Source organism: Clinocottus analis, unplaced genomic scaffold, assembly GCF_023055335.1.
Source record: "Clinocottus analis isolate CAN_PGR_092001 unplaced genomic scaffold, fCliAna1.0.p SCAF_9, whole genome shotgun sequence".
In the NCBI taxonomy this organism is placed as follows: domain Eukaryota; kingdom Metazoa; phylum Chordata; class Actinopteri; order Perciformes; family Cottidae; genus Clinocottus; species Clinocottus analis.
In genome coordinates, this window is record NW_027176251.1 from 7,408,928 (window position 1) to 7,435,077 (window position 26,150).

At 41.0% G+C, this 26,150-nt stretch overlaps 3 protein-coding genes across 4 annotated transcripts; 2 read left to right on the plus strand and 1 right to left on the minus strand.

Annotated features, from left to right (window-relative positions):
* Positions 1-1,963: 1,963 nt before the first annotated feature.
* On the minus strand, positions 1,964-8,656 carry p3h3 (prolyl 3-hydroxylase 3). The gene is made up of 16 exons (XM_068569594.1): positions 8,108-8,656; positions 6,854-7,038; positions 6,604-6,762; positions 5,698-5,890; positions 5,479-5,610; positions 5,196-5,338; positions 5,014-5,103; positions 4,883-4,935; positions 4,728-4,807; positions 4,507-4,634; positions 4,325-4,420; positions 4,060-4,210; positions 3,776-3,893; positions 3,528-3,603; positions 3,312-3,452; positions 1,964-2,556 (listed from the first exon to the last, which is right to left on the minus strand). Exons 1-16 carry the CDS (start codon positions 8,484-8,486, stop codon positions 2,386-2,388), a joined length of 2,295 nt encoding a protein of 764 aa, XP_068425695.1. The 5' UTR covers positions 8,487-8,656; the 3' UTR covers positions 1,964-2,385.
* usp5 (ubiquitin specific peptidase 5 (isopeptidase T)) lies at positions 8,527-21,050 on the plus strand. Of its 2 annotated transcripts, none has more exons than XM_068569591.1 (20): positions 8,527-9,235; positions 9,813-9,941; positions 10,091-10,157; positions 10,261-10,388; positions 10,708-10,853; positions 11,166-11,350; positions 12,520-12,614; positions 13,402-13,595; positions 13,871-13,942; positions 14,640-14,727; positions 14,887-15,012; positions 15,091-15,244; positions 15,766-15,928; positions 16,017-16,105; positions 17,212-17,397; positions 17,699-17,842; positions 17,945-18,081; positions 18,985-19,138; positions 19,278-19,362; positions 20,142-21,050. In XM_068569591.1, exons 1-20 carry the CDS (start codon positions 9,128-9,130, stop codon positions 20,233-20,235), a joined length of 2,544 nt encoding a protein of 847 aa, XP_068425692.1. In that variant the 5' UTR covers positions 8,527-9,127; the 3' UTR covers positions 20,236-21,050. The 2 variants fall into 2 exon arrangements, with proteins under 2 accessions (XP_068425692.1, XP_068425693.1); XM_068569592.1 differs by having other exon boundaries at positions 8,532-9,235; positions 17,212-17,340.
* A 182-nt stretch (positions 21,051-21,232) lies between these two features.
* LOC137781666 (sialoadhesin-like) lies at positions 21,233-25,177 on the plus strand. Its single transcript, XM_068570566.1, has 9 exons — positions 21,233-21,466; positions 22,356-22,397; positions 22,630-22,791; positions 22,917-23,057; positions 23,709-23,933; positions 24,039-24,128; positions 24,230-24,369; positions 24,506-24,573; positions 24,787-25,177. The coding sequence occupies exons 2-9, from the start codon at positions 22,370-22,372 to the stop codon at positions 24,869-24,871; spliced, it is 939 nt and encodes a 312-aa protein (XP_068426667.1). The 5' UTR covers positions 21,233-21,466; positions 22,356-22,369; the 3' UTR covers positions 24,872-25,177.
* The last annotated feature ends 973 nt before the right edge of the window (positions 25,178-26,150 follow it).

Below are 26,150 nucleotides of genomic sequence, written 5' to 3' on the forward strand. Positions count from 1 at the left end.
AAAAAGGCTCTTACACGGTATAGACTGCTTCTGTCGGCTGGTGTTGTGTGTGTTGCCTGCTTCCAGTATCTACTTTATGTTTCAGGGTAAATACATTCAGCTCTGGAGTTTAAAAGTATCCAGCTTTGCTCACTGAAGTACAGTGAAGACATAAGTAGACGTTTTGGCGGCTGTAACCTCAGATATGGAGGAATTGAGTTGTAGGCTGTGAGATGGAGCGTAAAAAATTGCCAAAACCAAAACGAGGAACAAAGAGGATTTGTTAGTTAGCCATCACATTGACGCTGACCAGGAAAAAGACAGAGAGAGAGAGGGATAGAGAGAGAGAGAGAGAGAGAGAGAGAGACAGACAGACAGAGGGAGAGAGAGAGAGAGAGAGAGAGAGAGAGAGAGAGAGACAGACAGACAGAGGGAGAGAGAGAGAGAGAGAGAGAGAGAGAGAGAGAGAGAGAGAGAGAGACAGACAGACAGAGGGAGAGAGAGAGACTGACAGGGAGAGAGTTTTAAAAGATTCCAAATCGGAAACTTTTGTTTTGTCTGTTGGGGATTTGTGCCCGACAATAAACCAGTATATGAGTATAAGACATGATTAAAGATATATACATTTACAATAGCATATGAAAAACAAACAAACAATGCAAGAGTATGTTACAATACTTCTGTTATTTCAGATCAAACAAAACTTCTATTTGTTGCTTGCTTTAAAACTAAAATTGCTTTAGTTTGTGTGTCATTTAAAGTCATGAAATTTGTACAAACAGTAACGCATTGTTAGGGAAGCAGATTTTTTAAAAAGTCTTTAAAGCCCAAAAGGGTCACTAAACCATTAACCTTAATGTTTTCAATAAATGGGGTGTGAGTGAGTAGAGAGGGGAGGGGTGACGGGATTAAAGGCCATATCGGTCAGTCACAAACAACTATTGTGGCATTAATGTCGAACCATGAATTTTAATCCTCCTATTATTTCTTATGTTTTGTTTATACCTAAAAGTAATACAAAGTGTCACACAGGGAGGCCCAACATAATTCGTAGAGACCTAATGATATGTGTGCGCCACAAGTAGGATAGTCAATGCGTGGAAGTGCAGCGTATTCTACACATCACTCAGAGTCCGTTATGACAACAGGATGCTGTGATTACCGTTTATAACTTCGGTGTTCGACCTTCCTTCATTTATGTTAATCACATAAAATGTGGAAATATGACATCATACTAAACATTGTGTGCTCTTCTGCCAAGTGTGTAATTAGAACAGCAGACAGCCACGGTGCTTAGAGAGAGGATCTCTAGGATGCATTATGTAGACATAACACCTACTTAAGAGGAGATTAATGCACACTTTTAGGGTGCTGCATGGTTTCAACGTGTGAGGGAGGGAAAAGGTTAAAACCAAGGCTCCATTAAACGGCCTGCTGACCCAATTCTGCAGCAGTAGGGGATTATAACACAGGAGGGAGTGAGAGTGTTAATATGGGCCATAAACAGTCGTTGACTCTGTATCTAATGCACTAGATGACAGCAGAGGAGGCTGAAAAGGAGGCCTGGTCGTAATGGGAAGGCTAAAATGGAAGTGGGTGGTCAAATGTCACTCGGCTGGACGTGAATGATTAAATGATCTCTCGCTGGATTACTATTCCATATTCTAAATGGGAGATTTTTTAAGCTTCATAAACAAATGCACTCATTTATAAGAGATTAACGATAATCTCTCTATTTCTATCCTTTCCCCCCCTGTGCACCTCTCTCTCTCTCTGTTCCCTTTTCTCCCTTTCACCGCTTCAAACTGTTCTGATGTCCTACGCTAATGTAACTTCTTTTACAGTTTCTTAAGTTCTAATATCATATTTTAAAACATGCTTATACTCTGAGGAACAGACTGACAGGAACAGACTGAGAAAAGTAATCAGCTTCTAGTTTTATTTTTTAATCAGCAGTCAGCCACAGTGGGAGTGAGTGAGGTAATCTCTTAATCGATTAAGTTTAATTTTTCTGTCCTCCCTTTGTCTCCATTGCTGTTCTAGACCCTCACTTGTGTGCATATGGTGTATAGTACTTATGCAACATTGGTTAAGAGTCATTTTTATTTCTTCTTCTTGTCTTTTTATTCTTAAAGGCAGTGATATCGGTCAGTTGCCGCTAAAACAAAAAGTACAGAAGTTTTTCCCTCACTTATCTTCATCATATACAGTACAAATACAGTATATACAAACAAGCAAGCAGCTTTACATATACAGGCAGCAAGATGAAGAAAGTGACTGTGTGGCTAAAAATGGAAGATCAACGTGTTCATAGTTGGTGTAATGGCCCCGTTATGGGAGGGTGGATGCAGAAAAAAATGTAATCCAGTTTGTGGGGTTTGTGGAGTCTCTTGGATGTTCTGGCTCTCACAGTTCGTCTTTCCTCCCCGTCACTCTGCCTCTCCCTCTGCTCCTCTCCGTCGGTGCTTGGCTCCGAGCGTTCCTGGCAGGGGTGGCGCCGCCCTCTGGCTCCTCTCCGTCCTTTTTTACCACACTCTGTCCATCTGCAGCCCACATGGCCTCTGCCTCCTCTCGCTCCTGAGGTCGACAAACATAAGCAGAGCAACGATTGATCAAGTAGGCGCCAATTGATTACATTTATTCCCTTTTAGTGTAATTTTGATTCAGATCCTTGTACATTCTTGATAGATATTCTGAAACCCGTTATATTAATGGTTCTTCTTTGTTTTCTTCTGTGGTAAGTGGTATCAGTGAGGAGGCCCTGCAGCACAAAGTGGTTTTCCTCTCAAGGAAGTGACTCTGTGTAGCTCTGGCTGAGCAGCAGCCACTGGAGCCACTAGCAACAACTAAATAATGGTAAATATTAAAATTCAAGGTAATAACAATAAAGTAATGTCAGTTACACAATAATATCTACCCACCATAACCTACTGATGACACAAGACCATGTAAGGGTTCGGCAAGGGTGTGTTTTATTGCTTATGAATTCAACTTCCATTTTCGGGAAGAAGAATGTGTTATTTCTTCCTTTGAAAAGGTACTAAGTTAAGTTCAACAGTCTGCATGATGCAAAGCGTTAGCCACTGGCTGAACTCCTGTAATTATTTCAATATTCGTACAAATATATGATGAATCTAAAGGACACCGATGTGGTATAATCATAGGCCGGACAGTGTGAATGCTGGATCATGAAAACAACCACCAGATTTGCATCACACTCCAGCTGCTCTTGTTGTCCAACACCGCTGTCACGACATGAACAAACACGTGACGGCAGACGACAGGTCCGACCCGAGGAGGAGGTCACGGCTGCGTGCCGTCGTTTTGCTCACCATGTCCCTGTACATCTTCTCTTTTGTGAACCAGAGGGCCAGCGCGCACCGCCGGCCACTGGTCACTGCAGTGACCCCATGTGGATTTACTGGACCTGAGGAGAAGCCCACCAGTCGACCGCAGCTGGGTTTAACTCGAGCCTGGAGACATGGAGGAAGGGATTAAAGAAAGTGAGCTCAGATGGAACCTGGGATTAAGTTTGAAAAGTGACTTACTGTTATTGTCTTGGCCTCCCTGTTAGTGAAGAACAACTCTCCTCCATTAAAGTTGTCATTCAGGTAGAGAATGGCACTGTGGGAGAAACAGGTCATTCAGCCATAAAAATAACCATTACGGTCTCAGTTAAGTTGTAAATTGAATTAAATTCACAACACTGTTGAAGCATAGAATATAAACATATGTTTTAGACTCGATCATTAAGTGTTCAATGTCCATTTTTATGGACAGTTTATTTTTGGTGTACCTGAGGTCTCTGTGTATGAACGCTGGTGGTTCCCTCCAGCACTGATTGGTCTCAGGCTCGAGGAGACAGTTGTCAACATGAACAGGATGAGACAGATCCAGCCTGCCCTCCTGATCACCTAAAGGCTCAGAAAATCAAATAAACATGTTTTTCTATCGGAAAGAAAAACATCTAAACTCACTGTATAAAAGTTGTTCTATTTCCACATGCTCAGCACTATTACATGTCCTTCTGCAAGTAATATTGATCTCCCTCAAGAGAGATGTGGGTAATGTTGCCGTTACCTGCGACAGCACTGCGACAGACCAGGTGTGTGAAAGAGGTGAAGAGCCCTGAGGGGCTCCTGAAGTAGGAGTGCAGCAGCACTTTCACTCTCTCGCCCAGCTCATGTAACAGCCGGGCATCTGACTGGTTCACCATACCATCCTGCGCCAACTGAGGAAGAAGATTGTGTGAAGAAAAATACCGTATTCATAAATTATGTTAAAGCATGAGATCAACACTACACACCAAGATAATGTGATTAATTGCCATTGTCTGTTCACCCACTTTTACAGCCCTGAGGACAGTCAGGCCCTCGAATGTCTCATGAGGCGTGTGCGGAGACCGGCGACCCCGGTAACCATCGCCGGCAGATGCTGCAGCCTGTGGGAGACGACGTGGAAGGATCGGTTAGAGAGTGCGCCTCTTTCTGTTTCGATAGGCCGGACTCTTTATCGATCTGCACGTACTGTTGCTAACTGCAATATTCGGTCACACTCCTTCTCAGTGATGACTCCGTCGAACACGACGCGATTGGTCCCGTTCATAACTTGGTCGTCCATGGTGATGGTCACGCCCACCTGGAGGACTGGGCCACCTGGAGCGAGGACAATAAGAAAAGATGAGAGAGGAAAATGGTAAAATCTTAACTGCTACAGACTGAACCAAGCGGGCGAACTGATTGTCTCACCTGAATAAAAGCCACTGTCATCCACTTCCTCTTTCTGCTCTCCTTCCTTTATTTTATCATTTATTTTCTCTTTTTCAGCTCTGTAAGTGAAACAATACTAAGTTTACACATTTACAAGAGCTCTTAACACAGAATGGATTTTTCTTCATTCTCACCTCCAATTATTTCTTAGTGATTCGGGTACAACATCTTCCGGAGTCCAAAGATCCTAAAAGGAAAGAAAATTCATTACATTTGTGGTTATTATTTTGAGAATCAGAATAGTTTACGTTTGCCTCAGACTTACTGGGTCTGTGAAACTGAAGTCAAGGTTCTCCATCCCAAAATACAGAAGTGACTTCTCCTCTAGAGCACGACTAATGTATCTGACAATCTCCTGTGTGACAAATGAATACACAGTGAGTCCTAAGGCTCTTAGATTGTTAGTGCCATAGTTGTGTTTACAATGTAAGGGCCATTATGTGTTACCTGAGCAGGCTGTGTGTCCGGTGACTCTGTGTCTCCCCCTAGTGTTTCATAGTAGAGCTGCAGGTTGTCTAAGGAGTCCTTGTCAGAGGGGTAAAACAAGAGAAGAGAGCGAAGTGTCTGCACTGCTCCACTTATATCACCAGCTGTGAAGAAGCAGGAGTGTAGTTTATAAGGAGGAGTGGCACCGAAGAGTGAAAAGTGGAACTGAAATAAAGGAAATTCAGAGCAAGATACATTGTATCACAAGATTGAGTAATCTTCAGTTTGACCTCTAAACCCTGACCTTTAAACTGTGCAATATGCAGATGGTCCAGCTGTGTTGGCAAGAAGTCCTCCTGAGAAGAAATCCTCCCGGGTCTTGTGGCTACCTGAGTCACACAGGACTGCCGGCACAAGAGCAGGGAGAGGGAAAGAGCTAGACGGAAAAGAAATGTAGGGTTAACAGGTCATTTTCACTCTCTTTCTGCAAAAAAGCCTCAGTAAGTTTTTTTTGTTTTTATACCTGCAGCCTTCTCGTACACGCCGTCATTGCTGTCCACTCCCCTGTCCTCTGGCAGCCTTTGGGAGGCCACCTCACACTGCACCCTGCACTCGTCTGTGTGCCGCAGTGTTTCGTTCACAGAAGCTTTCCATGTCTCTGCTGCCTGTAGCCACTCAGAGGAGGCCTCATACTGAACTGCAGAATCATACAGGACCTGAGTTCATGACACGTAAAGAGAGAGAATAATAAGAAGATCCTGATTTCATTATATTAAAATAAAAGTCAAAACTTTGACTTGTTCTGTTCAGAACATGTCGGACAGATTTTGAGGCATGACATTACTTGGACAATTTAAGCCTATTTCAGCCAAGCCATATCATGTTATAACAAGTGTGTCTGATAGACAAAGTACGTTTCCTCACCAGAGGTCTTTAATAAGTAAAAGCAGGGTTGGATTTCATGGTTGGATAATAGAAAGTGAGAGTCAGAGTGAGAGTGAGAGTGAGAGTGAGGGCTTCGTCCCTCAGGCCATGGCAGTCTTTTTAAACCCACATCTTTAAATATTTTTTCTGTGACAAAGAAGACTGTCCCATCCTTTTGAAGTTGACTCTATAGATCAGTCCTGTGCAGCCAATTACAATTATGTACTTTGGTATATAAAATCCCATGTCCTTATAAAGGGATGAACTGAAATTAAAAATGTCAATCCATTTCCTAGTGAACAAATAGTATGTATATGGTAAGCTCCATATATCATGATTATATATCATATAATATTCTCATATAATATTGCTTCCCTTTATCTTTATTTTGCATACAAACAGACAAAGGCAGTTTATGGACTGAACACATGATTTCTGGGCAACATTATCCTAATACCTGCTCCTTCTCCATGCCCCTCTAGTTTACAAAGACATTGTTCCTCACCCAGTGTTTCTCATTCTCAAGCTCTCTGTCCTGGAAGGCCTCCTCGGTCACTCCCTCCATGCGTCTGTACTTCTCAATGTTGTTCCTCATCTCTAAGTGACTGGGGTTGGCCACGAAGTAGGTATGAGCTGCGGATGCCGCCTTCTGCAACTTTTCCAACTGATGTGCGGGAAGAAGAGAGTAAATTGGGTTGGAGAGTCACAGCATTGACATTGAGCTGCTTATCTCTAAATGCCACTTTGAGGCTTACCTTGTAGTATGTGACCTGCAGGAAGTTGTACGGGTTACGCGAGCTGAATTCATATTCTATATCGGTAGAAACAGGGAGCTGTCCTGCAGGTGTGACAGAGCGTCCAATACAGAACCTCAAACACTCAGCCTTCTGCTGAACCCAATCCAAAGTCCAGAGGTCCCACAGACGCCCCCCTTCAGAGTCTAATAATGCAGAAAACATAAATAATTTAAGGGAGTGAAATATACAGTATCGTTGAACATTTTCCATCATCAACACCAAACATAATAATGTTTACTTAGTAAATATAGTTTAAGCATCATCAACATTTGGAGTATACATTTACACACAACCCACAATGTCGACTACATTTTAAAAAGTACCTTTCCCCATCAGTTAACTTGCGAGCTAGCTGACTCATCACACGGGCCATTAGAGAGTTGACAAATTAATGGATTTATTTGGCAACCTAATGTAATATGTCTGCTTATGATATGGCAAAAGGTTCATTTTTATCTGCGTATGACATAGTAATAGCCTGAAGTTTGAGCAGAACCCCTATATTTCCATTTATTTCAGTTATTTCATGTTACTTCCCATAAATTCCCATTGGAAGTTTCCAATTTGAATATTAACGTAACTTTGCAATCATAAAGAGTGTAAATGCTACATTAAAAAAATATTTATAAAGCAATAAACCTAATTTATCCTTACATTTTTCGAATCGAAAACTGAGAATCTGGGAAGCTGCCAGTGACGTTACAGTTGTTTATAGTCCACCAGTAATTATCTAAAGTAGTTAGTTTGGGTAACTTCATGGTAAAAGGTAAAGGAAAATAGTGACATCTTAAAGCAGAAATGTCATAATGTGTTTATTTTTATGAAGTCATAATTAATGTAATACATATATGCATTGTATAGGTCAGTGGGGTTACCAAGGACTCAACTAATACATCTAATGGCTCACAAGATGATTACAAGGAAAAACAGTATATCAACAGTTTTCTTTTGTCTCTTTCTTGGGAAACATTTGGACCTCAAAAATTCTTAAAAACAATCTGAGAATAATAATCAGAGAAGAAAAAAAATACAACTGGTTGAACTGCTGTGTTGATAACTGATGTAGCTACACACTAAGGCCATAATATAAAGAGTCACAAGTAAACATGGCTTTTTGTTTAAGGGAAAAAGGTTGGGAACCACAGGCAAATATTACATGTCATTACCATGTTACTGATTGTGTGGTACAATTAAAATGTGAGTTCAACTTACCCAGTTCATTGAATGCATCACTCCCTGCTGCCACACAGTCGTCGTGACACCGCCTGCGGACTTTAAACAGAGACTCCTTGGTTATGATCGCTTTCTCCAGCAGCTCTGCAGCCTTCAGCCACTCCTCATCGAAGTACGAGCGCACTCCCGTGTAATATAATAAGTCGTACGGCTGCAGCAGTGCCACCACATGTGGGCCCCCTCTCCCAGGAGTTGCTGAACTAAAATTAAGCAATGCTAGAATGGCAAAATGAAACGCCACGTATACAGTGAAATGGTCCGAGTGCGGCGCCATGGTGAGAGGAACAGAGCCCGCGGAGGAGAGTTCGGAGAGGAGGAGGGACTCCGGAAATATTTGGGGAATGAAGGAGAGTGCCATCCAGAAAGTTTCCCCTCGTTTTAGGAGAATATGGATTGTCGTTTCACGTGATGTATTAACTGTCCGTTAATACATCCTCTTAGTCATTTCGTATTAAGTAAAAAAAAAAGAAGTAAACTAAAAGTAATTTAATTGGCGTGCTTGGGGGTGGTCGGACGACATGTTTAACTGACTATTATCAAGCCAGTGGAGTTGCAGTTCTCATGTGTCGCCGCGAGAGCGAGCCGTTGGCTGTGTTCATCAGCCGTTACCGTAAAATAAGTAAAAGAAGACAACTAAAAATATTAATTATCTGATGAACGTATACATCACTATTGTTCTAGTTATTATATTCCATATGTGCATACATCATTTTAAGTAGTGACTTGGCTTTAGTAGAAACGATCTAAATGTAAATATACAGCATTACAAAATCTCAACGGCCGCATCTGCACGACGTGTTACGGTAACAAGCCGCAGCCCCTCCGTTCGGCCTTCCCTCAACACAAGGCTGTGTCTCAGGATTCATTCAGCCGCACACAGACGACACCAGACGGGCGAGACAACAAACACTCTTCCAAGCCGGGGTTATCAAAGAGGCTGGGGGGTCCAACAATAGAGAAAGAAGTGGGCCACTGAACGGCGGAATTAGCTATTTTATCATGGCGGAGGTTGGTGAGGTTTTGATGTCGGTGTTGTCCACAATCCGGGTCCCGAAGCCCGGGGACCGGGTCCACAAAGACGAATGCGCCTTGTCATTTTCCTCGCCGGTGAGCCATCTTCCCTTCACAAATCTAAACGTCAGCCAACTAAACAGTGTTGTTTTATGTCTCATTCAATTCCAGTCGTCCGTGTCTTTGTTTAACAGAGCGTTTTGTCTGCTGTCTTTACTTCAGAGACAACACTTGACAACACGAGATGTTCCGGTTTCAAATAGCTAGCAAGCTAGCGTTAAGCTAAGCTAATAGAGCCCTGTAATGGGACCGTAGCTGCTCTAGCTTGTAAGCTAGCGTTAGCTGTGTCAGTGTAACTGGGTATGCTGTCAAACTAGCTAACGATCTGACTCAGTCGAGTTATGGTCACAAATGTGGAAGCACTGTTTGTGCTTTACACGGTGTTATCATAGTTTCTAAATCTTTGATTCGTTATAATGATCTAGGATATTCAATAACATTACACCTGTGTTGAGTTGAATTGCAAACGTTAACACGATGCTAGAATAATTGACCTGCTGTGACATGTAAGACATCCACATTTCCTTCAACTTTAACTTTCCAGTTTTGTGACACATTAGAGAGAGCTGAGCACAGGTCGTAACATTCACTCTCGCCTGTTTCTTCTTTGCAGGAAAGTGAAGGAGGACTGTATCTGTGCATGAACAGTTTCCTTGGCTTTGGGGGTCAGTATGTGGACAGGTACCATGCCCGGACTGGCCAGAGGGCTTACTTACACATAACCCGAACTCGCAAGGCGAAGGTGCCAGTAAACATTTTATTCTACTTTTATAACTTCATTTTCGTCAACAATGTGGTCAATTTTACATTAACACATACTTGCCTTTATGTTTTTGACACTATTTTTACCATCTCTTAACATGTTGACTGAACTAATCTCAACACCCACAGAAGGAAGATGACAATAACTCTGGATCTGGACATCCGCCAAAGAAAAAGCCCACCAGATTGGCTATAGGTGAGTCCATGAGAGAGTATTTACACAAACACAGATAAAACAGGCTTCCTCTTTTGAGATTTGCCTGTATCGACCTTCCTTATTGTTTTTTTTTTCTGTCCAGGGATTGAAGGAGGGTTTGATGTGGAGCAGGAACTGTATGAGGAGGATGTAAAGGTGGTTATTTTACCTGACAGACAAGAAGTGACATCAGAGGACCTTGCTACCATGCCTGATGTTGTGAGAGAGCGGGTGAGATATTCTGTCTCTTCTGTGATCATTCGGTTTTGTCTGCGTCATAACAATGGCAATAAACTTACTACTTATATATACATAATATGATAATTGACAATCACATTGTCTAAATACAGAAATCTATTTCAAATGTCTTCAAACTATATATTGTACATATTCCTTTGGGAATATGTACAATATATGGCATGTGCCCAAATTTGCATTTGGGCACATGCACATAGGATATGGAGGATCAATGTAGTTACCTTCAGTGATCAAGGAGAGAAGTTTCATCGTAAGTTGTTAATCATGTCTAATTTGTTACTGTTCCCTCTAGGTGTCCCTATCAATGGCGGGTATCATGGCAGCCGACTCAGTGTCTCATGCCTTACAAGTTCAACAGTGGGATGGAGAGGTGAGACAGGAGTCAAGGCATGCTGCTGAGCTCAAACAGCTTGACAACGGAGTTAAGATCCCTCCCAGGTGAGACACTGTCATAACTGTCTCTTGAATAAACCTACCATGGAGTCCCTCCTAGATTAGTGACTTTATAAACAAAGCTTCTCTTACATTACATCTCTAACTACTAATGCAAAGATGTGAACAATAATGCTCTTGCATTTAGGATCCATTGGTCCATTGTTGTAATTGTCTCCAATAATGTAATTTAGAATAGAGATGGTTGTTCAGTTATATGAGTCAGAGCCTACAAGATATTCAAGGGCAGTGCAAGAGTCAAATATTTATTTCAGAACTTTTATTAGAGACTTTGTGTTGTCATTTTTTACATCCTAGTGGCTGGAGGTGTGAGGTGTGTGACCTCCAGGAAAATATTTGGATGAACCTGACAGACGGCAAAGTCCTGTGTGGTCGCAGATATTTTGATGGCTCCGGGGGCAACAACCATGCCCTTGTACACTTCCAGGAAACAGGATACCCAATAGCTGTAAAACTTGGTACCATCACACCTGATGGAGCAGGTATGCAGATGGCTGGAGGATTTTTGTGTTGTAAAAATGTTGAAGTCCAACTAAAAGAAAAATGTTTTATAGGTAGAAGACATTTCTGTACATTCAATCAAACTGTTAACAGCATCCCACAACACAATAGCCACAGATTGCTTTTATGCTAAGATTATTATTTTTAATATATATTTTTTTAAATGTAACTTGCAAACATGAGTACATGTTGTTTTGCATCTCTGCTTGTTAAACAAGTCACCAATCAAACACTAGCCAAAGAGAAAACTTACCGCTAACATCAGTTTTCAGGCTAAATGGCAAATAATCTGTTTAGGTGCCGGACATTGCATGGCACCCCCACTTCCTGCAAATGTTACCGTGGTCCATTTAGATGCCGGTGTGGGGCTTTCTCGTCAATGCTTCTGTGAACCGTCTGCTCATATCTTGAAAGACACGATGCAAGTTTGTTTACTTGCTCTTGTGTTCTCCCGACTGCTGTCAATCACACGCAGACACCAACATGCCCCTCCAGTTGATGAAAAAGGAGCATTTTTGAATGTTCTCCTTTTTTCTTCTTTTTAAAATGAAACTTCTAACAATACATTGAAAAGCATTTTTTAAGACTATAAAAAGGAAAACAAAATGGGATTTGGGTTGTATTTTAATATCATTGGCATAATATGTTCTATAGGGCTTTCTATTATTGAAATATAAATTTGAATGTTTGATTTAACTTGTTTGATTTTATGGAGTATATGCATTTGTCTAAAGCTTTTAACTTCCATTCCATCATCCAAACCGCTAGTCCTCTTTAGGGTCGCGGGGCGCTGGAGCCGATCCCAGCTGTCTATGAGCGAAGGCAGGGTACACCCTGGACAAGTCGCCAGTCCATCGCTGGGCAGACATAGAGACAGACAACCATTCACGCTCACATTCACACCTACGGGCAATTTAGAGTCCAAATAACCTAAGCTGCATGTCTTTGGATTGTGGGAGGAAGCTGGAGAACCCACGCTGACAGGGAGAGCATGCAAACTTCACACAGAAGGATCTGTCAGACCAGTATTCGAACCCCGCCCAGATCGGGAAACCCCAGGCCCTCTTGCTGTGAGACGTCAGTGCTAGTCACTACACTGCCGTGCAGCCATTCATTGCCTTTAATTGCCAACTCTGTTTTGTGTTTCCAGATGTGTATTCCTATGAAGAGGATGACATGGTACTGGATTCCAAGTTACCGGAGCACCTTTCTCACTTTGGCATCAACATGATGACCATGGAGAAGGTAAGCTCTGTCTTTCTGCTGTGTTTAGTGGAAGCAGACTTTTTTTCTTTTCTTTTTTTTTTCTCACATTGATGATTGCAAATATGAAATCTGCCCATTTCCCCACCTGGTTTGCTTTGTTCACCATCAAATTTAAGTTGAACCCTTTACTTTACGATTCAAGTTGTACAAATTGAGTCAGAGGTATTTAATTGTTTTTTTGTTGGCAGACATCCAGACAGTTATGGCAGGCTCTACCTCCTAGATTGAGTTCATGGTATAACTAAGAGGTCTAAATTCAGCTGCAACGTTAGACTGCTGTGCAGTATAGTTCTTTCACAAAATCACTTTAGCTTATAATGCCACAAAACCAAATACCACAGATAAATCATCTTGTTTAATATTTAGCCAAATTTGATGCTTATGTATACATAAATAAAGTCATATATCTAAACCATTATAATAGTATATGTATCTCTAACATGGACTGATGTCTGTACCTCTCACTTTGCACTGTAATGCTGTTTCTTGTCTTGGTAAAGTATTGCTGTACATGCATAAGGATGTTGCACAGACAGGGGGTGTAAGAATTGTGCTACTTTGGAGCAGAAGACTAAGTGCAGCACTTAGTGCGGCGATGATGCGTTTTGTATTTTCTTCCTTCTTCTGCTTGTTATCATTGTGCCTTCACATGGGCACATTTTGCTTTTCATTCTCAAAACTTGTGTTGAAGGCTACCTTATAGTCTTCCATTTGCTTGTAGCCTGCGTCCTTCATTCTCTTATCACTTTGACCTCTCTGCTCTCAGACCGAGCGGACAATGACAGAGCTGGAGATCGCTGTGAACCAGCGTGTGGGGGAGTGGGAGGTGATCCAGGAGTCGGGGACCACCCTGCGGCCCCTGTTTGGCACCGGTTTGACTGGTATGAAGAATCTGGGCAACAGTTGCTACCTCAACTCTGTCATGCAAGTGCTCTTCACTGTTCCAGATTTCCAGAACAAGTCAGTACCTTCTTCTACTCATAGCCCCCATCCTCCTGTTCTCCCAAGTTGCTATGTTTTTCTATGTCAGTTCCTGTGATTCCTGTCATGTGACAAAGGACAATGTTGATTCTTATGACAGACTGCGAACACAATATTACCATCAAGTTGACTAGAGTTGAAATAATTATCTAAAAATGACACTTTTCAAAGTGTGAATCATTAACAGTAAGACACTGTATGCACTGACAGAATGTAAAGAATTGTTTTCATATCATTTTCTTCATGCCTTCCAGATATGTGTCTAACATCGACAAGATTATTGATGAAGCCCCAAGTGACCCCACCCAAGACTTTAAAACCCAAGTGTAAGTGTCCTTGTAGTGTCTGGTTATTCTCTCTGACAAGCTTTTGTATTGCCATTAGACGCCCGAAAGCACCCTCTCAGCTGCATGACAGGAAAGCAAAGGACAGTATTTGAAAATATATTACACATTTCAAAATGCACATAAACATACTCGGTCAGCTGTCAACCTCAAAACTGATTACAGATTCTTTTCCAGGCAGCTCAGAAGTGAAATGTTAATTATTATTTCATGTGGGTTATACTCCTGACTAGAAATGTTCAATTTATATCAGCACGGTTTAGACAGACTTATATTGACACTAAATCTCTTGTCATTTTAGCTCTCTGCCATTGCAATAAATATAATAATAATCTATAATCTAAACTGAATGTTTCTAAACTGAACAACCACCAGATATGGGATGAAAATCACATTCTATTTTATATTATATATGTATTTATGTTTTCCCTTTTTAGATGGAAATTTGCCAGATTTCATCTTTATGTGACCTAATTCAAACAATGTCTACTTTTGTGGTTGTACACAAAAGTTTCTTATACCCACCAGACATGAGTCTTCTCCCTGCTTAGACATTCCCCCATGTTTTTTTCAAGAAGTTCAAAATACATTTAGGCCTTTATTCAAATCCTGCACCTGTGTGAGCCTCTTGTTATATTGTTGGATGTGAAGTGATGTCAGCTTTGTTTGTTTATCACAGAGCCAAGCTCGGCTACGGTCTGTTGTCAGGAGAGTATTCCAAACCAGCACCAGACCCTGGAGATGAAAATGATGCATCTGAACCCAGGGTAGGAAAAAAGAATCAGTCACAGTGTATTCACAAGTCTTAGTTTTAACAATTATCCATAGCACATATGGGAATTACACTCAAAAATAAGTGAAAATGTGGTCTACCTCGTCTTAGCCCTCACTCTTGACAAATCTGACTGTTCATGCTTTGTTTGCAGGGAGACCAACTCGGTATTGCACCGCGAATGTTCAAAGCACTTGTTGGGCGGGGCCACGCAGAGTTCTCTACGAATCGACAACAGGATGCCCAGGAGTTTTTATTGCACTTCATAAACATGGTGGAGGTAAAGTAACACTCACACTCTGTATCTCTTTATGGTACCCAGCTTTTCTCTTATATTATTATTTATTTTTACCCCCAGAGGAACTGTCGCTCTGGGTCCAACCCGTCTGAAGCCTTCAGGTTCCTGGTAGAGGAGAGGATTGTGTGTCAGCAATCGCAGAAAGCCAAGTACACGCAGCGGGTGGATTACATCGTCCAACTGCCTGTGCCGATGGACCAGGCGACCAACACAGGTGAAAGGCTGACGCAATACAATGTCCAACTCAATTTCCAGATATTATTATTTATTTATTGTTTTTTGTCTTCATTGGATAGTCAGGACAGATAGGCAGAGAAAGGAGGCGAGAGGAGGGATGACATGCTGCAATGGGCTACGAATCAGCTTCAAAGCCGGGCCCCCTCAAAAAATTCATTTTTATGAGTGTTTTTTTTACTAGATCTTGCAGTCGATTATTAATATTTTAACATTTATATTTGACTATGAAATTAAATAGAGCAGCACCACCATGACTGTGCGCAATTGTCTCACAACATTGCTTTTATTAATTGAAAAGGAAATGTCAAGCTGAACGAGGAATAATTTAGCAAAAGACGTAATGATGCCAGAGAACTCAGCCAAGAAACAGCAAGCATTACGTAACCTCGTAGAAACCAACCAGCGGCGGGCTCGAGATCAGACATGGATGTAACCACTTCAGAGATGTGCGAATAGAAGTGTCAGTGTTTCTCATACATTAATGTATTTCTTGAACAGAAGAGCTGCAGGAGGCAGAGCGCCGGCGTGAGGAGGGGGACTCATCCGCCCCTACAGTGCGTGCACAAATCCCCTTCACAGCTTGCATGGCGGCTCTCAGTGAACCAGAGATCCTCACAGACTTCTGGAGCTCGGCTGTGCAGTCCAAGACTACTGCTACCAAGTATGTAGAAAGACAACCGCACATACTTAAAGTGATGAATCAGATCTCAAGCTGTATTTATTAATACCTACTTTTTTCTCATTGTCAGAACAACCCGCTTTGCCTCTTTCCCCGACCACCTGGTTATCCAGATTAAGAAGTTCACCTTTGGCCTCGACTGGGTGCCCAAGAAATTGGGTAAGCAAAGATATTATGAAATGATTGTGTTGAAAAGACAGTTGTTTTTCTTTCTCAACACAAAAGTGTATATTTCTAAATTTAACAGAGTTGGACATCTACTCGCATTATCTCCATAGTAAATTGTGAAGGACTGAGTATTGTAGCAATACCCAGAAATGCCATGGTGTCATTTATACAGTTGTCATATGCCGTGTTGTATATGTGGCCACATGCAAAACACCTGTTCCTGATTGACTGGTCAGTGTCTGATACTGCAAGTAATCACTGCAAGCCTCTGTTTCCTCTCGTAAGCATAAAGCTTGTTTGTGTTTTTAGTGGTGAAACTGTAATTTACATAACCGACTCTAAATTACTTCCTGTTCCCATGACACTGGTGCACAAGTATGTTAATTTCCTGTGCAGTGTGTTAACACACATTCAAGTTAAATTGCAGAGATTTTGAAAGCCATTGATGGCTTCTCTTTCATTTTGTTTGAAGTGCATTTATGTAGTTTGGTGGCTTAGAGAACAACTCTTTTGCCATCTCTGGGGAAATAAAAAAGAGTATCATTGTTTGTCTCTAAGTTATTGCTTTTGCATGTGTACAGGAGAAGGGGGGTAAAAGAAAGTAACGCAGGACTACATGAAGAATATGAGTAGTTCTTTTTTTTTAGATTTAAGTCTTTTATTCAGAGATATAGAAGCTGGATTTGAACTAACAAACCCACATCATAACTAGAAATAAAACCACAATAACTAACTAAAATACACAAAACAATAAGTTCAAATTCTGAACCTGACAGCCTATCTACACAAAGAATCAGGAGGGAAAAAGAAAGGAACAAAAAGTGCGGCTCTCTTTTATGGAGCTTTCTGAAAGTGTTGAGGTACCAAAAAAACAATAGCTTAAGATAACTCACTGCATCATAATGCAGTGAGTTATCTAGTTATAAATTAACCATAAAGCACGAGGGCGGAGGAGTGCACAGAGCTTAGAAGCAACACGGCCCTTATTATTACAATTTAGCAGCTGGCATTTACCAATTTTGTTTTTATAATAAAGGGTGTGTTTGTGTAAAACAAACATTTGTGCATGATTGGTAACGGATGCTTTTCCTCCGCAGATGTGAGCATTGACATTCCAGACACTCTGGACCTGACCGCCTTACGTGCAACTGGCCAGCAGCCGGGGGAAGAGCTTCTGCCAGAGGTGGCCCCGCCCCCACTCATGACCCCAGATGTGGAGGTTAAAGGTATCCTGGGTTTCCATGGCAACGAGGAGGACGACTCTCTCTACTCCCCACTGCTGTGTTAGTCTGTCTGTAGTTTCTGCTCTGCTCCTTCTCACTCCTATTTGTCCAACCTTGTTTCCTCCTTTTCTTTTTTTTCTGTTTTCCTGCGTCCTTCTGTTGCCTTTTCATTTTTGTTTTACTTTTTTTCATTATGTGCTTTAAATTGCATGTCAACATCCGCTGGCCTCCGGTGGCCTCTGATTACAGGACATTACATCATTTTTGTCTACGTAAATTTCATAACAATGCATGAATTGACAATGTGAAAGGCATAAAGTACATTCAAGTAATTAACCTTTTTTCATCCCAACACATTCAGCTCCAGTCCTTGATGACTCCACTGTGTCCCAGTTATGTGAAATGGGATTCCCACTGGAGGCCTGCAGGAAAGCGGTGTACTACACTGGGAACACTGGAATTGATGCTGCCATGAATTGGATCATGAGCCATATGGATGACCCAGGTGTGCAGAGCTGTGGGATTTTACCGGAAAGAAAGTCATCAATCAGTCTGCTCGCTCCTCTCACTCTCTTTCAAATGTTCTGCTCTTTCTGATTGGCTGCAGACTTTGCATCCCCCTTGGTGTTGCCAGGCTGCAGCTCCGGGACCACGCCCACCGAGAGCCTCTCTGAGGAGCACCTGGCCACCATTGTCTCCATGGGCTTTAGCCGAGACCAGGCAACCAAAGCACTTCGAGCTACGGTTAGAATCTCTCCTTTCATTTCGAGATGGGGATTTTACTTGTTTCATCTGCCACTAGTCTAAAAGTAGAACCGTGTGAATACAGGCACAGCTGCCCCCTTTTCGTTCAAACTGTAAAGTTTCCAAGTTTTATCATTCGTGGAGACTTACCAGTTTCATTTGTGGAGACTTACCAGTTTCAATTGAATTAACGCAAACAATAGCCCTAGCAGGCTTTTGTTTAGTTAGTCACTGTACATACTTCTAATTCACTGTATATACTTATATACACTGCATATACTTTCCATTTTTGCCCCACCACTATAGTTTAATTTAATTAAATGAAATTTGCTCTGCTGTTTTGTATAAATTGACGATTTTTCATACCTAATATTTGTGTGTCTTCTATGTAACTTTGCTTGCTGCTGCCACAGACAAATGTCCCTTTGGGGATGAATAAAGTATACACCAAATACCTCAACAAAAAATGAGCAGGATTTAAAGCTGCACTTGGTCTCAGCTCTCAGAAGCACTGGGAAGAGATATGTCTTAGACTTGATTTACTGTCTATGGTTCTGACAATAATTTACTGTGGCCTCCACATTTCTTCCCACATATCCAACGGAAACTGACAGTTATTTTTCAAAAGAGCACTTGACACTTGAGCAGCACAGCTCTGGTTTTTCTCTTATATTGTGACTATATAAAACATTTGAATCCATTTACAGAAGTAAATTTTAACCATGCGGCAAATGTATTTCACTATGTTTCTATAGCCTGATTGCCAATTCATGAGGACACTTGTACAATGTTGTACTTGCACTGTAAAGGCAAAATAGACGTGAAGAGATTATATTAGACCAAATAGTCATTTTTGCTGACATTCTCTAATGATGTCTCCTTTACCTGGTGTTTGTTTCACAGAGTAATGTCCTGGACCGGGCCGTGGACTGGATCTTCTCCCACCTGGACGACCTGGAGTCCATGGACGTGTCTGAAGGCGGTCGCTCAGCTGCAGAGAGCGAAGGTGGCAGAGATCCTCCTCCGCCTGGGCCTCGCGTCAGAGACGGACCAGGAAGTGAGTCTCAAGGATGAGAGATGTGTTGTGAAATGTAGATGGCAGTGACCTTGCCGTCATAATTTGATGTAATATTTTATAATATTTATCCTATGTATGATCTAAGTATAATTAAACATGGTTTCTCTTCTTTATCCAGAGTATGAGCTGTTTGCGTTCATCAGTCACATGGGGACGAGCACAATGTGCGGCCACTACGTCTGTCACATCAAGAAGGACCAGCAGTAAGTGGTTTTCTTCTGCACATAGGTTTCTAGTTTTAAGGGATTTTTGGCTGTTTCAACACCACAATATCTCATTTAAAAATCAGAACTGTTTAGCAAATATCATTGTAAGAACTTATTTAATGAATCCCTTGTTCTCAAAGAAACAAAACGCATGTTACAGTCTCACAAAGTATGCCGTCTGTTCTCTAATCAGGTTAATTTATTTAAAAAGTCTTTAAAGAACATGTTCTCGTGCAGTGGTCCTCAAACCTGTTCAATAACGTTTTTTGAAATATGTTTTTGAGAACTCGCAAACCATTTATTTTGGTTGAAGAAAAAACTGTAAAATGTAGTTTATTTAACCTTTATTTTCTATTGAATTCATTATATAATCATTCTTCTGTGAATTAATATTATTATTATATATATATACTAAATAATATTTTTAAATGAACAATAAATAGAAGTCTCTGCGGTACTCCAAAGTACCCTTGAAACACTGGTGTAATGAAGTAGCTATTCAACAGGGGGCGCCATACTCCAGGTCTGGTCTGACCCTGTATACGGGGAAAAGCATTAACCTTATATTTTAAAAACAGTTATTATTTTTGAAGAAATAAATGAGTGTGTTCAAAAATGACCTTTTATATGTTTTGAATATGACGGTTGTTTGCCATTTGGGAAAAGCAGCTGTCACTTTACTTAAGTGGTGGATATTTTATTCTCAAATAAGATTTAAAAAGCCGCTCTGTTTTTGATACATAATCAAATCAATAACCCGTCTCTCTGTTTCACAGGTGGGTCATCTTCAACGATCAGAAGGTCTGCGCTTCAGAGAAACCTCCCAAAGACCTGGGGTACCTCTACTTCTACCGGAGAATGGCCGAATGAGACACTGGAGCGGTGGATCCGGAGTGAAGGAGGAGAAATGTGGACGCTAACACAAACACACAAGACAGCATTTATAGTCACGCCCCACCAAGCTCTTAAAAAAATGCCCTGGCATGCTTCACAACTGACTTAAGTGTAAATAAATCTCTCAGATTGCATATATACACAGTTGATTACATTGGTGTGGATGTGCAGATAAGGTGGTTGGAACGGAGGTTTTTCCTTTGATCCATTGATTACAATCCATGGGCCGGTTCAGAGAAGCACATTCAGTGACTTACCTGGACAACTATGGTGACTAGAACCGGTTAAAACACGTGTTCCAGGTTTTATTCAGAAGACGTATCCAGATAATTCACAAAGCTTCATTGAACAGGCCCCCGGGCATGAGAAGGTTGCTGAATCCATTCACTCCTTGATTAACTATCCATGTCCTGACTATTGGTTTCCACGGCCATCAGTAGTCAGTGTCACACCCCATCAACACATGTGGCTTCCAGCCTTCTCTTTTATTGGACGGTTGCAGTTCGGTGTCACCATTTTAGCTGCGCACCAACCTCTCCTCTGCCCGTTTCAGTACAGAAGTGAAAAAGTATAGAAAAAACTGTTAAACATCCACGATGAGAGGAAATGTCAGTTAACCAAACCAATTAACAGCTCCAATGTGTGTTACAAAAAAAATAAAAATACAAACATTCAACCAGTTCTTTCTTTGAAGTTTGGTGAGGGTGCTATCTGGGTGATTTTTGTTTTATTTTGCAAACAAATCCTTTGTTACTTCTGCTGTGACAAATAAAGAAATTGTCTTTCTGTCACTTTGCCTTTTTCTTTGTGAACATGGAGCTACCGTTACATTGAGCGTATTCGCTTCTGTGTTTAGTTTTTATATGTGATTTTGACACGAATCGTCGTTGAGATCGAAGAAGTTAATCCCTGTGTTGAAGTTATTTGTATACTATTGTCTTCTCAGCTTCATGTCAAAGCTACTACGAACAGAATCCCTGGCCTAGTTTACGACACAGCACAGGCATGAAGAGCTGAACCCACAAAGAGCTGAGCCCATGAGAGCGAGGCACAGGCCTGCAGCTCCAGACTGCATGTTTCTTCTGAGAAGTCTTCCGCCTTCTACTGTTTTTGCATGCTTGTGCTTTTGTTTTCGATGAAGTGAAGCAGAGCGAGGATGAGGACAGATTTTGGCCATCAGTAACTACTGCACTGCTTAGAAATTAAGGTAAGATCTCAAACTTGACGATAAAATCAAGTTTTATATTGTAAACGGCTGTTATTGGATTTAATGTGACTGTTCTGAAGCTTCTGATGTTTTCCAAACTTAACATAACCACATTCGTAAAATCTGTATAATATACACTTTACAGCTTGCTATTGTGTGTCCTCTCATAATCAAAAAAATGTAATCAAAACACAATTTGTTTAGAATTGAGTGTTGGAGCCGAGATTAAATGTGAAGCGGAAATATGTGCGTGCCCATGTGCAAAAGCCTCAAATCTATAAACGTCGATCTGATTTTAAGATGAATGATTTTTTTTCTCAATTTGAAACTGTTGTTGGCCCAGTGAGGCAAAAAATATTGATAATATGTCCAAAGACAGTTTTTAGTTTTATAATTATTACAATTATATATATTAACTATTTGGACGGATAAAATCCTTATTCAAGCTTGCTGAAATTAATTCTTAAACCTTTCAAATTCATGAAACTCAAAGAAAACAGACATTTTATGAGAATTATTTTTGATTTGTTTGCCTTAATGACAAGAAATCTGCACATTTATTATATAACAAACTTTTTATTTCTGATGAACCATCAGACCAGATTTGATCTCCAGTGAAGCATCTGGACGGGCCAAAACACGGCAGAATTCTTCTGGTGACATTTGGTTTGTTTTGTATGCAAGTCTACGAAGATTAAACATTTTAATTCACGAGGTAGAGAGGAAGGAAGTAGAGCGCTAACTCGGTGGTTAGGCATCATGCTTTTTGGTGAAATGCATGTCTCAAACAGGAGCTGTGTGTGGTATCGTGAACCACTGCATTCAATTTGTTTTTCCTTAAATACTTTCGTCTTGACCAATGTACATTTGTCTTACTTTTTCTGGTTAGATCCAACTTTTAAAATGAAGACAATCGTGTGGTTTGGATTTGGTAAGTTAAAATACTTCTACTAAAATAATCAATTGTCCCTTCATGTGTATGAGGCTAAAAGAAATACTCTCAAATTTAACCTGATCAATTGCCCTTCATACTCATTATTTTATCTCCAACGCAAAGCAGTAACCTATAACAATAAGATGTCTAGATACGCAGAGTTTGTGCTATTCTCTTGTGAATATGTCATCGTGAAATGTGCTTCATGAATGTGATCCTCTCTCTTCAGTGCTTGGTGCACTTCATGGTGCAGCCAAAGTGATCCTCACACATCCAGGGAACAAGGCTACCTTAGAGTGTGGAGTAGACAAATACACTCACATCCTGGAGTGGTATCACGGAAACAACCTGCTGCATAGTCTTTCTGAGAAGCACGCGTGGCCTCGCAAAGGTACAGACAGACTTGAGACAATTTGTTTGAAAACACAAACAAATAATTTAAATGACCTGTTACACAATATATTGTTTTAGGAACGTCCCTGTTGTTCATTACACAACATGTCCGTTCTGCTTTAGGTTCAAGTAATCTTGCCAGAAATTCAAAGGTGAAGTCGCAAACAGAGCTAGAGATCTCTGCCGTGACGAAAGAAGATGCCGGAAAGTTCATTTGCAAGGCAGATGGGAAGCGTCATGAACACACACTTCTGGTAGTCTCAGGTGAGCAGCACTCATCAGAATAACTACAGCAAATGTATTGAAAATATATGTGGGCAATTAATTCAAAAGACAAAAGATTATATACACACACAATTTATTTATATATATATATATATATATATATATATATATATATATATATATATTTATATATATATATATATATATATATATATATATATTAATATATATATATATTAATATATATATATATATATATATATATATATATATATATATATATATATATATATATATATATATATATATACACACATTAAATGCCTTAAAGGGTTATTCCTGCCTGATAAACTTCTACATATTTAAAACAAACCCCAGTCTGTAACAGACCTGCAGGGTTATTTCTTCAAACTTTCTGAAGCTTCCTCCGACAGTTTTCACAAGCTCAGCAGTGTATACTTGATGGCAAGCCACTTTCATTTCCTAATTTAACATCCCTGAAATTCACACGTTTCAGTCTACAGAGGTGTGGTCATTTGTGCAAGAAAAGTGACACATTTTCATTTAAGTCTTCACGTGATGTCGTAAGGATGCGTCACATTCCCGATGATCTGGGTGAAGTCCTTCGTCCAGCATGGCCTCTCCTCTCTCTTTGTGGTCCTCACCATCTGTTGTCCCTCTCTGTGTCAGTCCGGGCCAGCCCCTCTGCCGAACTCCAGCAGGGCAGTGAGGCCACGCTCCACTGTGAGGTGAAAGGTCTGGATGGAGACTCTAGAGTGAGCTGGACGAGACCAGATGGAAGTCCACACTCAGGGTCACTCAAATCTGTAACCCGCTCTGATGCAGGGACCTGGCATTGTAGGTTCACCCAAGACGGGGGGAGGTACAATCAAAGCCTAGCCGTCAAGGTTCAAGGTAGGACGCTGGCTTTTACCAAAGTCTTTAAATATGGTTTTAACCATGCGAGACAAAAGCTACCGATGTGGCCACAAGCAAGATGGGCTGTGCTTTTACCTTAAGGACCTGTTCCTGAAACAGCTGCACCACCCCCTCCCCTGAGACCCCTTCCCGCAGGCCCAAAGGACGTCCTCGTGCCAACCTGCCACAACTGTGAGTACCGCTTGCGTTTTTGTTTGGGTAAACCCTCAATGAGCACATACATACAAAAGGGATTCATCACCTGCACTGGTCTGTTTTCATGGCTCAACCAGGTGTCACTCACCCTCCACCTGCTGATCTGCTGCTGGGCCTCAGCTGGTGGGTGTGGGTTGCAGTGGGAGTCGGCTGCCTGGCTGTGGTTCTCCTCATAGTCATTGTCATTGTCCTGTGCAAGAGGCTCAAAAGAAAGAAGGTGAGTCATGAAAATCATCCAGGGGATCTTCATATGCCGCTTTGTCGAGTGAAATTAGTAGGTGGGATGGAGGAAGATGGGTTACCGAGGAAAACAATAAAATTATAATTTGATTTTTTTTTTTTTCCTGCTACAGAGAAAATTTCAAGCGATGAAGACTGGCAGACAGCCACTGAAGCCAAAGAACTACTGCCAGTGTGACTGGTAAATGTTCTTAACTTGCTTCTATCTCGTAAAGAAATGACTTTATCCCCTCTCCAGTTATATCTATTCACTTTACAGATGCTTTCTAATAGACTCTATTCACTTTATATTAATGACTGTTTGACCTTCATTTTCACTGTGCCTTTTACCAAGTGCTTCATTATTGTGTCGTAATTAGTGTGAAACTTCTCTTCTTTCCTCTCTTTATCGCAGCCCAGCAGCTGCAGCAAAACCGCAGCAAGGACGCCGGAGAGAGAAGCCATCAGCTCCCCCTCTGCCGCCCCTGCTAATGCTGTGACATGAAAGACAGATTGAAGAAAGGAAAGACAGACTTTGAGAAAGAGAGAGAGATTGAGAGGAAGGGAAAGTGAGGAATAGATAAAGATAAAGAGAGAGCGAATGAAAGAGAACGTCAGTGTGAATGCGTTATGAATGTAAATTGGCTTTTGAATGCTCAAGATGTTAATAAAAATCAAATGTAATGATGTGGGCACTTTGAGCTTTTTCACCAAATATAACCAGTGAACTGAATGCAAATCGGCTTCTCCACTGCAAGGGAGCGCACAACAGTCTGTGCTTGTTTCTGTCGTTTATGCTCCATGTTAACGCGTTTAGAATATCTTTGAATACAGAATTGTCAACTTGGAATGTGCTTTCTGTTGAAAAATAAATGCAACTGATTTTGAGATACTTTCTTACTTGTGTGTCTGTGTTTTTGGCAGATGTCTTTGTATACTTAGTTTTTTACAGTGGGTTGTAACTTCAAGATTAGAGCGTATTGTTAAAGTATAAGGCCCAAAAGCAAATTTGGGAGAAAAAACAGTTAATCCACATAAAGGAGCAGGGAGGCTTCTATCCATGAGATAACATCACAAAAAGTTAAATGTGCATTATTTCCTGTGTGTTTGCATAATTTCAAAACAGTGGAGGGAGCGCCGAAAAAAAATAAAGGTTTAAGATTATAACTTTGACCTTGTTCAACATAATATCAAACAGCTTTTAAACTGCGCCTGCATTGGTTCAGAAGCCCTGAATTCCCCACAACTGGTGCAGAAACAAAGCAGATGTTGACACCAGTGCAGTGCTACAAGTAATTAAACACACAGTAAACACCTGTTACACACAGTAACACAAGACCACCAACGACATTCATACATACCAACATACATACATAGATGCACACATACATAATACATACATAAATACATGATGCATTTTATGAGTTAAGGAATTCTGTAAAATAAACCTTTTCAAAAACCTCTACATTGCTGTGTGTGTGTGTGTGTGTGTGTGTGTGTGTGTGTGTGTGTGTGTGTGTGTGTGTGTGTGTGTGTGTGAGACCATGTAAACCCAAATCTTTGTAATCCACATAACAAGGATGGGATCGTAGTGGTGTCTTACTTCCTGTGTGAGTTTGTGTGTGTGTGTGTGTGTGTGTGTGTGTGTGTGTGTGCGTGTGTGTGCGTGTGTGTGTGTGTGTGTGTGTGTGTGTGTGAAAGAGCAACCTGCTGCAGTGCATGCAGTCTACCAAATGTCAGATCTCCACGCATCGCTGCTCAGAGAACATCACATGTGAG